Here is a 13,806-nt window from a genome sequence, read left to right on the forward strand (position 1 = left end):
GCGTCAACTTTAGCGTGGCAAGCATCCTTTTTAACGCTTAGACAATCTATTTTTTACATAAAGTTCGTGGCTTCTAGGCTGGTTTAATTGAAAATAATGGACTGCTTTTCCTGCTGAGTGTGTATATTATCATCACGAAGTTGGCGTTGTCCTTGAAGACGCTACAATATGTGCTCGTCTGTCTATGTTCATTCGAAATTGTTGGAAACCTTTATTTTTGGACTTATTAGTACTTTTGAATTTTACAGACGAAAACATTTTGAGTAACTGTCGACTAAAGCTAGACGAAGATTTATGAGATTTCATTGACTAAAACTAGATGAACACGTTTTACAATGACTAAAATATGCCTAAGACATATAAGTATTTTTATCCAAAAGACAAAAAATTAAAAGGGCTGCCAAAAACAACACTGACTGTCCAAAACATTCTAGTTCTCTATAAGGTAAAAAGCACAAGTGAGTAATTATTTCTATGTTCTACTGTATTTAAAACCAATTTTGACCACCAAAATAAACTGCTGACATAAATGCCTACATTGTACTTAAATGTTGTAATATAATACTAGAACTACAACTAGGGGTGTGACAAAATATCAAAATGGTGATATATCGTGATACTTTCTATCCCAAAATGCTCCTGTCAAGAATCGAGTTATCGTTTTAAAATGGTGTCACTTGCCACGTTTACATGGAGCCAAATATTCCAATTACAATCGGAATATTTGTTCAAACCGAATAAATGCGTTCCATATAAACACCTCATTCGGAATGAACAGGCCCAAACCGAATGGAATTTCATTCCGATTCACAGGGGTGGAATATTCCTTTTCCCAAACCGATTAGAAGTAAAATTATATCATGTAAACAGGGAAGCGGAATGGTGTCTGGTTGCGTTCTTTCTGCGCATGCTCCGTACTGACGTGGTGACGTCACTTGGTGACGTAAGTAACGTCACTTGCAACATGGCTTCCAAGCACACGCACAGCGCACCCACACAACTTTTTAAATGAACGGCGTATCATTCTGAAGTTTTGTTTCCACTCGAAAAGTTAAAACAGCAGCTGATCTGACGATCGATCTCCATGTTTTGCAACGTGACGCTTTGTTTTGATTAATCTGCGCATGTCAGACGGCAGTTGTCAAACGTCCTTTCGGAATAAAGGCAGTCACATGTAAACGCTGGATCAGAATAGATGAAGTGACATGTAAACAGCTGATGTGAAATTTCCATTCGGAATGATTTGAATCGGTATGAATAAAAGTCAGCATGTAAACGTGGCTAATGTCTTAAAAAAAATTTTTTTTAATTTAAAAATTAAAAAAGGAACAAACAAGTTGCTACCAAAATCTTGTGTTTAGTGTCTCGGTTACCATAAGGCTGCATTGACGGTGCTCGACGCCCAATCCATTTAGACTGGGAACATTCGTTCATTCAAAACTAGAGCATTCACAGTCATTCTGTCCGATTTTCAGGGCATGTACAGGTCACTTGCTGTTCATTTTAGGGCATTTACAGGTCATTTCCTGTTGAGTTTGAGTCACTGCCTATTCATTTGGGTGATTCCCAGGTGATTTCCTGTTCTGTAACGCAAAATAAACAGGAAGTGACCCATAAAATACCCCAAAATCAACAGGAAGTAACTGAAAATCAACAGGTAAATGACCTTAAATGGCCCAAGGTTACCTCATTGCCTGCCGTTGGCTGCCACTGACGGCCATAGACGTTCAATCCGTTTGAAGCGGGAGGGATCGCAGTGAATGAACACCCTCCCAGTTCAAATGGATTGGACGTCTGCTAGTGATAAAGTCATTCCAATTCACAGCAGAACCTTTTTTTCTGTTCATTAGTTATTTGTAGAATATCCTAGAACTATTACTTGAGCACTGTATCGATAATCGTTGTATCGCCATATCGTCAGACCATCGTTATCGTGAGCTTTGTATCGCAAATCGTATCGTATCGTGAGGTACCAAGAGGTTCCCACTCCTAACTACAACCATGTTATGTTCTATGCTATCAACTTCAAACCAATAGATCTCAGTTTGTTCAGCTCAGTTTGTTCAGAACATGAAGCATTTATAAAGATTGTAGTGTTTCACATTTTATTATAATTAGTCATAGTAATTATTATCAATTTTTATATCATTCAAATACAATACTTTTACATATTTATCAGTACGTTGTATTTTAGAGGATCTTCACATTTTACTTTAACTCTTTAAAAGACCCATTTTTAAAGTCATTGGCTGCCATTGACAGCGACAGGCGTGTAATCCATGTAGACTGGTGCTACTTATAGTCCAAAAAATAAATATAAGATTTAAAGGAAACGTCTGACTTAAAGACTTGCAGGCTCTAATAAGCCACAATTGTTCTCATACTAACATATGTTATGAGAAACATATATTATTGACATTGATTTAAAAATCTATCATATTTAGTACATGTTTTCACCTCCGGATGGTGCCATGTTTTACACGCGCAATGCACGCTGGGGGTGATGACGCGGTTGGTCTGGACCGGGACAATAGCTGTGCTAGCTAGCAAGCGAAGCTAGTATGACGAATGGCATGATTTTGTCACATTCTGCTGCTGGTCAGATTTTTTTTTTTTTTTTTTTTTTACAGAGATGTGGGATGAGTTCCCAACGTCGTACCTGCATCTAATTCCAGCTCATCAACAGTGTCTTTAAACTGATCGTAGGCGGCTTGGCGAGATATTGAATTGTTTGTAAATATATGTATCCCTTCGTTGCGGGTCGCATCATTGCCTTGCTTTTTTCATTCGTCTGTCTCTCGCCGCGGTTTTCCCTCGACTTTTTTTAAAATTGATCCCGACCTACTGTCACGGACCCTTTTTGTGTCTCCCTTTTCGCGGTCGCGTGTCATTGTTGTCTGTTTGCTGTCTGAAGTGAGCCGTGTTTTCTAATTCCGTGGTCAAGCCAGCCGCACTTTCTTTTAAGTTGCGTTTGCCTTTTAATTTTTACCGCGCAGACAGACAACGTGTGTGGGTTGCAATTGCTTCATAAAGAAAATCATAACCCCAATGTCACGCAGCAGTATGGTCCTGTGATCTACACGCTCGTCTACCACACGGAAACCACGGGTTCAAATCCCGTTGGAGACTTTCATTTACATTGCTCGTTTTGTATACAATATCAACAATGTTGTCCTACTCATTCCTTTTCCACTCAGGTTAAAATTGGAAGGGCAGAACCGATAGCATGTTTATGTAGCTAACGAGTGACACTGCCGAAGTACGGCAGCGCTGCCTAGTGCGTCGTCAACAACAATGGTGACCTACTAGTTAAACTAATTTTTCAAATTTTATAAAAACGAAAACATTAGGAGGGGTTTAAATATCAAATTATTATAACTCATACTAACATTCATGTTTTAAGAACTACATGTCTTTCTGTCCGTGGTTCTCTTTAAGCTAGCAATATCTGTTTCTGTTGCTGTTACTGTGTTTTCTAATGAATCTACCTATGGTATAGCCAATTTTTATGGTATACTGTGGTTGTCTCTGCAAGGGAAATAAGCAGTGTGGCATATAAAATCAACTGATAATAATCATGGGGTTATCCTATTTGTGTATCAAATGAAGTCATACTGCTAAATCATTTGGATATCACTGACAATGCCAACTTTCACATGATTGGGAATTACAGATATAAAAAGCCTCTCTCGGCTCAATATACCTTTGCTGCTGTCTTCGGGGTCACTCTCAGTCCCACTAGTCTCCCCTGGTGAGGTAAAAGAGAGAGATCAGCAAAATGTAATGGTGGAGAAAACAGGTCGCAGAAAGCAGACAGTTGGGCTTAGTTTAAAAAATGAATCACTTGTGATGTCAGATGTATTCAGCTTCGTCTAAACTGTTAATGTACTGTATGTTATATGGAAGCTGCATTTGTGTGCGTGCTGTTGTTAACATGTTGTGTACATGTTTGTGGTGTGCGTGTGTCACCTCGCACTGAAACTCCTTGGTTCTTCACTCGCTTCCGCCCTCGTTTATCATCAAATATTGTCTCGATCTTATTAATGTACTGTGCGGTGGAAAGAGCACACACACGGGCAAAGAGACATACATTTGTTAGATACCAAGATTTTGTTGGTAAATTGAATGATGATCACAGATAAGACTATACTAATAGTCTATGCATTTTAATGTAATCTCTTTTGATCGTAGTTGATGAATTAATAGGTGTAAAACCGTTTTACCCACGTAACAAACTAAAATGAAATCCATGTTGGCTGTTTTTTGTTTTTTTTTTTTTTTTTTTGCTACGACAACAAAAGCACATGAACAGGACGTACTCATACCTACCAAATAGCAACTGGTATGAAAAACTATCTGAACCTTTTGGAATTTCTCACATTTTTGCATAAAATCACCATCAAACGTGATCAGATTTTCAGATTATCAGATGTAAAAACAGAGTCTGCTTCAACGAAAACCACCCATACAGTTATAGGTTTTCATATTTTAATGAGGATAGCATGCAAACAATGACAGAAGGGGGAAAATAAGTAAGTGAACACTCTGCCTAAGGAGACTTAAAGAGCAATTGAAATTAATTTTTACCAAACAATTTAAGTTAGGTGTGTGCCCATGCCAATCACTAATGAGTGGTTTAAAGCTGCCCTGCCCACTGTAAAACACAAGCCTGGTAAGAGTTGTCTTGATGAGAAGCATTGTCTGATGTGCATCATGGCTCGGTCAAAATAGCTGTCTGAAGACTTGCTATCAAGAATTGTTCTTGTATAACGCTGGAAAAGTTTATCAGGATGTTTTGCAGGAAAACCTGAGGCTGTCTGTCAGACAGTTAAAGCTAAAAGAGGATGGACGCTGCAACAAGACAATGACAAGAAGAACAAAATACACGTTCTGAAGTGGCCAAGTCAAAGTCCAGACTTGACACCTCAGTGAGATGCTGTGAGTGGCATGACCTAAAGACAGCAATTCATGCCAGACATCCCAGGAATCTGACTGAACTACAGCAGTTTTGTAGAAGATGAATCGGCCAAGATTAGTCCTGATCGATGTGCCAGACTGATCTGAAGTTACAGGAAGCGTTTGGTTAAAGTTTTTGCTGCCAAAAGGGGGGCCACAAAATATTAAATGTGATGGTTCACTTACTGATTTTCCCCCTACTGTCGTTGTTTGCATTCTGTCCTCTATAAATTATATGGAAACCTATAAATGTTTGGGTGGTTTTAGTTAAAGCAAATGCTGTTTTTTTCATCTGTGCGATTTTGACAAAGATCAGATCACATTTGATGGTAATTTTATGCGGAAATGTGAGAAATACCAAAAAGTTCAGATACTTTTTCATACCACTGTAGCAAGTGGTAAGGATCATCTTTCCCAGCGCATGTGAAGGCAGAATTACACATTAAAGGTAGTAGCAGAGTCCCAAAGCATGTGAAAGCGGAATTACACATTAAAGGTAGTGGCAGAGAGTAACGTAATGCGCATGTCAAAAAGAACTATACAGTCGGATTCAGCTTGGCCATGCGAACGCAGATTGAACGTCAATCTTTTTACCTAAACATCATGTATACAGATCAAATCCTATTCACTTAATATGACTGATTTCAATCGGATTGAGGACAACTACCCATGTAAACGTACCCGGTGAGTTAAAGGGGCACTGCCATTTGATTTCGCAATATATCCCTAAAGTGGTATACTTTGGAATTTGAAATCTGGTGACTATCATCAAAATAGCATAGAACAAACAGCAACCAGGAACAAATTTTCTTTCCCTTTCAGAGCCAGTGGTAAACGTGGTAAAACGTTTATAATGTAAAAAAGGCAATTCAATGGATGCACAAATGTGTTTAACACCAACAACATGTCTATTTTTTTTAAAATCATGTCTTGAAAGAAACATTTAGTACATTAATTCCTTAACAGAACTCTGAAATGTAACAAATCACTGGGATTGGTGCTATCAATCATCAAAGCTCTGGCAGGTTCCCCTTGAAATAGGTAATACGGAATAGCAAAATCCCAGAGTTTGTCTTGGTGTTTTTTAGTAAATTGTTACAGTACCTTACTGCTAAAGATTGTCTCTGTCAAGTCGCTTTCTACCGCCATGACTCATGCTTTGCAGCTTCATTCACATATATGCACTAAGTTGCTCTACCACTCTCTGGTTTGTTCAGTGTCTTGTACTTCCTTCTACGCACACTACCGCCTCCACCTAAACAAATGACGTCACTTGTTCGACTACATTGCTGCCAAATTACTGTATGACTGGCTTAAGGTCACGTGAAAGACGATGACAAAATCAAACTATTACCTGAGGTGTCTTCTGAATTTTATAAGCGTTTATGCGCTGGGGCAGAGCAGGCTTGGGATTATCTACGACTGTTGACCTCAGTGGTGGCATTGTCCTCCTTGCTATGTTGCCAGATCCCCCTTGTATGATTTGGGGTTTTTTGTTGAACTGTAAAATAGTTTGTTAGAATAAAAATTCATGGTGATAGGGTCCGGAACACAAATTCCGAAAGTAAGAGAATTTGAGACAGACCCCAAAAGGTTTATAATTGATAAAATATGACACAAGATGGAAAAGCACTTTTTCTACTCAAGGCTTTGAAAGCCTGACTATATGACACTCCTTCCCTCTGTTTAATATACTGTAGTTGCTTTGCTTGGTAGAATGATGGCGTCAATGCAATATTATTAGTTTAGACATGACAGGTAAGAAATACATAGGTTCTCAAACTCCAAAATCTTGAAATAATACCATGTAACACATATTTTGTTCCCAGGTTCTAAGTTATATTTCCTAGTTTGTTTCGTCGCATAGACATACAAAACCCTTTTGTTTCCCATAAAGCTAGGGTTTGTGGTCACGACTTGGAAATTATTTTTCCACTTTTCTTTACTGTTGTACTTTCTAATGCTTTTATATATGTATATATGTACATTTTTCTGCTTATTATACAGACTGAATTTGACCTGAAACACAAAGAACTGGCATTTAACGCATTACTAGGACGTAAAATCCAGTGTTGTTAATAACAGCGTTAGAGTATAACAGCATTACTAAAGGCGTTATTTTTGTCAGTAGTGAGTAATCTAATTTTGTCTTTTCCCATCCATAGACTTCATGATATTGACGGGTCACATTCGCCAGACACTGCGCCACGCCTTCAAGTAGGGAGCCGTCCTACACTCCGCTTCAGTCGGTTGCAGTTATTCAACACATCCAGCGATCCAATGCCGAATTTAGGTTGAAAAGTATGAAAGCTGTACTGCATGCAAAGAGGAAGGATTATCTCAGGAGTGATTTGTTCGAGGATTCAACGTAATTATTATTTATTTCGTACCATGCATGCATTTTGAAACGTTGTGAAAAAAATCAATGGGACAAATTAACCGCTATGGTATTGGCGTCATAATTCGCAATATTCACGTAAAATTAATGCTAACTGCTCGTTTTTTTTTTGTTTTTGTTTTGTTTTAACCATGAATCAACTGTTTTATGTCCATATCTATAAAGAATTCAGGGATTTAAGCATTTATTCACAAGAATTTTCAACGTAAAAATCTCTTTGTTGTGATAAGGCGGCGCCACAGTGGCTTAAAGACGAGCAGCACATTTGACATATTTACGTAAAATAAGTGCTAACTGGCCAGTTTTTTTTTTTTTTGCTATTAACCAATAATCAAGACCATTTTACATCCATATCTATAAAGAATTCAGGTATTTAAGCATTTATCCCCCAAAATTTCAACATAAAAAGCTCTTTGTTGTGATAAGGCGGCGCCACAGTGGCTTAAAGACTAGCAGCACATTCGACATATTTACGGAAAATAAATGCTAACTGCCCAGTTTTTTTGCTTTTAACCAATAATCAAGACCGTTTTACATCCATATCTATAAAAAACTCAGGTATTTAAGCATTTATCCCCCCAAAATTTCAACATAAAAAGCTCTTTGTTGTGATAAGGCGGCGCCACAGTGGCTTAAAGACTAGCAGCACATTCGACATATTTACGGAAAATAAATGCTAACTGCCCAGTTTTTTGCTTTTAACCAAGAATCTAGACTGTTTTACATCCATATCTACAAAGAATTCAGGGATTTAAGCATTTATTCACAAGAATTTTCAATGTAAAAAGCTCTTTGTTGTGATTAAGCGGCGCCACAGTGGCTTAAAGACTAGCAGCACATTCGACATATTTACGTAAAATAATTTTACCTGATGTGAAAGACGTCATAGAATGGATCATTTAATAACGTGTAGAACACTAAAAGTAACGTCAGTTACTTTGCCGGGTAAATGATTACTCTTACGCTGAGGTAACCGAGATACTTACTAAATTACTAAGTTATAAATAAATATTATATACATTATATACAGTATATGTATATGTATATATATATATATATATATATATATATATATATATACATATATGTATGTATGTATGTATATGTATGTATATATATATTCAGACATACACTAAATTACTTTTTGGGAGAAGTAATTTGTAACTGTAACTAATTACTTTTTTAAAGCAAATTTAACAACACTGGTAAAATCGGATATTTTGAATATAGAGTAATTTTGAGCAAAACCAAACTTTTACCTTTTTAGTGGAACTTTTTCATTTAGTTTGGACACAAGCAACACAAATAAAATGATTAAAAGCCAGGAACATTTTTTCCCCCTGTAACATGGTGTTATCAAACAGTGAACTTCACTGTATGGACTCCTTACCTTTGAGCTGTGAGGTCTGGTGATAGGAAGACACATAGGGGATAACTTGACATCCTCATAAGGGTTATCTCTGGCCACTTCACCTTAGGAAAAAACAAGCAATGGGTGAAATTTAAATCACAAATAAAGTTTAATAAACTCAAACATTTAGTTGTTAATTCAATTGCCAAGAATAATGAGCAGCGGGTCATTTGCACAATGAAGATAAGTTCACATGTATAGTCAAGCAATATGAGCATTATAAACTGGAAATGCATGGTCGACAATGCATTCTTTCAATTGTTTTTGGTACTTTATATGCGCCACAAACAACAGCATAACTTCATACCGAGTTGCGGTCACAAGTACATCACCAAACACAACAAATGAAGTTTGCGCTTGGTCTAAATAAAACATCCAACTATTCTCTTTTTACCAAAAATCTCTGGCAGATAATTAAATGCAAATAAAACCATGACTCACTCACACAAGCACAACTTACAGATGATGTCTTCATAAATATTATCATCAGAATACGCATGGTGAAGGCCTGAGTGTCTGGCCTTGATTTCAACGATGCCTTGCTTCGCAGCGGGACGAATTGCATCTTCATACTCAAAGGACCTCCTATAGGATTTTGGGATGAAAGAGCAGTGAAAGGCAATGTATAATCTCGTTATCGTAATAGCATTGTTATCCTCCTGAGTCATTTTCTTGAAAGCTAGACAATTATTGTGGGGATGCTCCCCACATATAATTTTCATACTTTTTCCCTATGCACTTTTTGGGCGCGTGGCATTTCTCACCAGGGCAACTTTAAAACATTCCAAAAATTTACACGATACAGTCTCTCTTTGAATTTTGCCCCCTAACGTTACTGTTGTGGGGAAAATGGATGCTTTTTGACAAAAAAATAAGGCAAAAACATTTCAAATTTCAAAATGTATCTCATCCTACGTTTTTGTATCCGATTGTTTAAAGACCAAATGTGACGTAATTTCATAACATGCAAAATAGGGTCACAATTAAAGTAATTGAACATTGTCCAACAAATAAAGCATGAAAAAATAATTTATATGTTGTATATTTGACAAAATAATCGTGTTTCCGAAGTTCGAGCCTGAAAGGGGACGAACCCGGAAGTGATACGTCAAACCGAGAACAGCGACGGCAGCGCTCCATACGGCCGCCATACAAAGCCCTTCAAACAATGATTCAAACCGATATAAGCGATAGATCGAGCGCAAGGGAGGAGATCCAAGTTTTTGAAGAGTTGGAGGAAGAAGAGGAGGTTGGAATTATATGTTGCACCTAACATGTATTAGCCAGACGCTAATCAGGATGCAAACAATGTGCCTAGACTACCTGACATGGAATGGAGATAAGACCCATCGAGATTACAAGATTGGTAAGATATAGGCTGTTCATTCATTCGCTTAGTACGAACAAAAGATGTCCATTTACGTGCTCTGCTATTCTTCAGCCACTCATACAACTTTTCTTTAGATTGAGAACAATACATTGCCAAACACCGCCGTGGCATCTTACCGAGAAGCAATGCAACAATACTGTGTGTATGGCGGACTTCCCTCGCAGTTCTCGGTGTGACGTAATTTCCAAAGATTTCCGAAGATTGTCGAAGAAAACCATTTTCGTTGTCAAGGGCATTGCTTTGGGTTAAACAAAGAATCTGGAAGGGTTGCGTTAAAAAAAATAACGAAAATATGCTTATAATTGTTTAGCCATTGATATTATTCAAAAACATGGTTGGCCAACCGTACTTCACATTTGGTCTTTAGAGACTATGGAAAAAGTTAAGTTTTAGTCTTTAAAGAGCACCAGTCAAAATGGTTGGACGTCTAGCACCATCAACGGCGGCCAATGAGTTGACAAGGAAATGACCCCAAAATGCTCCAAAAGTAATAGAACCCGGCCAAAAACCAATCCTTCTGAGACAAGAGTTTTTTTTTATTTGCAATGCATTTTTTCTCTTTTATACTATTCGTTATTTTCCGTTCAGCTTAGTTTTTTGCGGTTTTATTTTACCAGAGGTGGGTGTGGCGAGGTAATAATGCGCCACTGGCGCAGGATGCAACGTCACAACAGTTCGTATCAGGCGCAGTACCCATGTGCGAACATGATAATGCTGCAACACCTAATCGCTTATATCGATTAAAATCAATTAATAAATTAGCCAAAGAATTTAATCATCGATTTTTGCCGGCAGCTATGAGCAGTCCCGTTTGGGTACTTGGTTGTGTATAATGTGAGGCAGCGCGTGCGTGCCGGTGATTTGAAGAAGAGAGAGGGATTTTACTGCTATATTCGGGTAGCTGAATCAATAATATTACAAAGTGTCAAGCGTTAGATTGTCTTTTTGTTGTTAGATCCAATGCGTCTCCATCAGAGGTGAGTATTGTTGTTAGATCCAGTGAGTCTCCGCCAGAGGTGAGTAAATAAGGCCAATTGTAATGTTTGTATTCTTTGTTAATGAGACGATACTATTTAGCGATTACGCTAATCAGTGTCTCAAGTGTTCGTTTGTATTGTGTTTTGGAGAAGCATATTAGCACTTGAGTTATTGTTAGATAGTAAAGGGTTTTTTTCTCATTTCTTTTTATAAAGAAACTGCAAACATAAACAAATTCATATAACAGCTTAGTCTCCTTTTAACACAAACTCCCATTCAAACTGTAAATTGGGATACAAGAGAGTATGTTATGAAATTGGATTTGGATTGTATTTATGCACAAAAATTCATTACCGTCTGCCTCCTCCTTCAATTTTGTTGTTTAGTTTGTTTGAAGGAAATAAATGAGTCATTCACACGATCTATATCAGCGCTTTGCTCACAAGAAAAAAAATGTCAATCAGCAAAACTTTTTTTTTATTTGAATGAACAGGACTTTTGACCGATTAGTGTCCTGGGAATTTTTTTTTTAATGTTTTAAACTCAGAACCATTATTAAGTTTTACGCACTTAAATAGTACAGTAGTAGAATACAGTTCAGTCAGGAAATGTTATATTTGAAGGAAATAGTCATCCAGTTTGTCTTCATTGTTAATTATAACATGCCTAAAATATCTTATAGTCAAGTTAAAATTGTCAAGGTAATTAGAAAAAGCGACATTTATTAGATTAATCATTTAATTAATCGTCCAATTAATCGATGATTTTAAAAAATAATCGTTCGTTGTCTGGCGAAAGATAGTTCCTATAACTACTGAAGCGGCCTATAGTTATAGGAACTAAATATTCAGGTGACTACAGTCCAAAAGTAGCTAATAAAGCAGGTAGATGACAACTTATATCAGTATGCATTTAACTGTCATAAGTCAAGCCAAAGTCTAAACCAGGGGTCAGGAACCTATGTCTCGTGAGCCATATATGGCTCTCTGCCAACCCGTCGTCATCTTAAATGTGGAACCTGACGGCTTATTTGTCATGAACCAGCTTTGATGAGCTGATGGCGCATTCGGACATTAATCCTGGACACTTCAAATGTGCATCGCAACAATATGCTTCAAGTCGGGTTGCGTGGAGATGGGCAAGATCGCCTCGTGCGTTAGGTCACCACTCGGCCAGTGGCGGGATCGGCCCCTCCCGACTCGATGCCGAGCGAACTGGAATATATAAAATACATGAGGGAAAAATTAAACCACGAAATGGAACCGCATAGTACCCCAAGTCACACAGGCGCTTCCGTTTCGTGACTTTGTGGACTGTCAAATTGTCGCCACTTCCAGAAGCGGGAGACTCACGAAACTGTCTCAGCCACGTTAACGCACACGTCCCCCTGGTCGTCCCCGATTGTGGTTTCCTATTCCAGGATTTATACGCGGCGCCACATCATGTTTCTATTTGTTATTTTCCTTCTGGTGAGTGCACAAATGCACAACGGTTGTAACAACCCAAAAACGATGTTAGATTTTCGTTGTCGTTTTCTCAAGATTTATTTCAATCGCAACTCGGCGACTGCTCGTAAAAGCAGAGCGTGACCGCCCTCTGCCTCCCGTGTAATCCATTCAAATGCGTTTACGAAAGAAACGGTGCTTACAAAACGGACCCGGACAAGCTGGCAAAAGAACATAGACTATACAGCGTGTGTTTATATACATTCTTACACATAGGCACACACTGTATAGCTCTTTTGGAATCACATTTTAAAATATGTTGGGTTTTGGTTGTCTGTCTAAAACAGACGTGTCCAAAGTCCGGCCTGGGGGCCAAATGCGGCCCGTGGTCAAATTTCATCCGGCCCCAGCCTCTGTCACAAAATCAATAACGTCTGACCCGAACACAGACTTAATAAATTGGTCAGCAGTCCTGCAACCAGAATATGAAGTAGCTTACACACTAAATGCTGCTCCTCATTTACCCACTAAAAGGCAGCAAACACTCTGAGCTACATTACCCCGTGTGACTCTTTACTTCCAATTTTCTAAAATAGCGCTAATCAACAACAAAAAGAAAGTTGACTGCGATGGCCGACGCTTCAAGGATAGGTGGAAACCGAACTATTTCTTCACTAAAATATGCAAAAACTGTGTATGCCTCATTTGCAAAGAGACAGTCGCTGTTTTTAAAGAGTTCAATGTGAGGTGATATTACCAAACAAGACATACTGAAATGTACAACAAGATTACTGGGAAGATACGCAGCGAGAAATTAAAGCAACTTGAAGCTAGTTTAATTTCACAGCAGCAGTATTTCACAAGAGCTCTAGAGTCGAAAGAGAACGCCACAAAGGCTAGTTGCGAGATCGTTGAAATTATTCATTAAAAAAAAAATAATAAAGCAAATGTGACATACAGAATGGCTTCCTAAAATTTACTTAAATATATTGTTCTACGTAAAGGACGTCAACCAAGGTCGGCCCCCCACATTTTTACCACACCAAATCTGGCCACTTTGCAAAAAGTTTGGACACCCCTGGTCTTAAAGGTTCCCGACCTCTCTTCTAAACCAATGGTGTCAAACTAATTTTGGTTACGGACAACATAGGCTTTGGTTTCCTTTAAAGGGCCATTATATTTGCAAATGTCGAGGTACAACTGTATCTCCATGTAGGAGTCAGTTGGG

General features: G+C 38.1%; 1 protein-coding gene across 1 annotated transcript in view; it reads right to left on the reverse strand.

Annotated features, from left to right (window-relative positions):
• dennd2c (DENN/MADD domain containing 2C) overlaps positions 1-13,806 on the reverse strand; it is a 54,959-nt gene that overhangs the window by 25,219 nt on the left and 15,934 nt on the right. The window contains exons 3-7 of the mRNA XM_057824756.1: positions 9,226-9,350; positions 8,745-8,827; positions 6,311-6,457; positions 3,970-4,048; positions 3,704-3,748 (exon numbers count right to left, since the gene is read on the reverse strand). Coding sequence (XP_057680739.1) covers positions 3,704-3,748; positions 3,970-4,048; positions 6,311-6,457; positions 8,745-8,827; positions 9,226-9,350 — 479 coding nt within the window. The remainder of the gene's footprint in view (positions 1-3,703; positions 3,749-3,969; positions 4,049-6,310; positions 6,458-8,744; positions 8,828-9,225; positions 9,351-13,806) is intronic.

This window comes from Corythoichthys intestinalis, chromosome 2 (genome assembly GCF_030265065.1).
Source record: "Corythoichthys intestinalis isolate RoL2023-P3 chromosome 2, ASM3026506v1, whole genome shotgun sequence".
NCBI classification, from domain to species: domain Eukaryota; kingdom Metazoa; phylum Chordata; class Actinopteri; order Syngnathiformes; family Syngnathidae; genus Corythoichthys; species Corythoichthys intestinalis.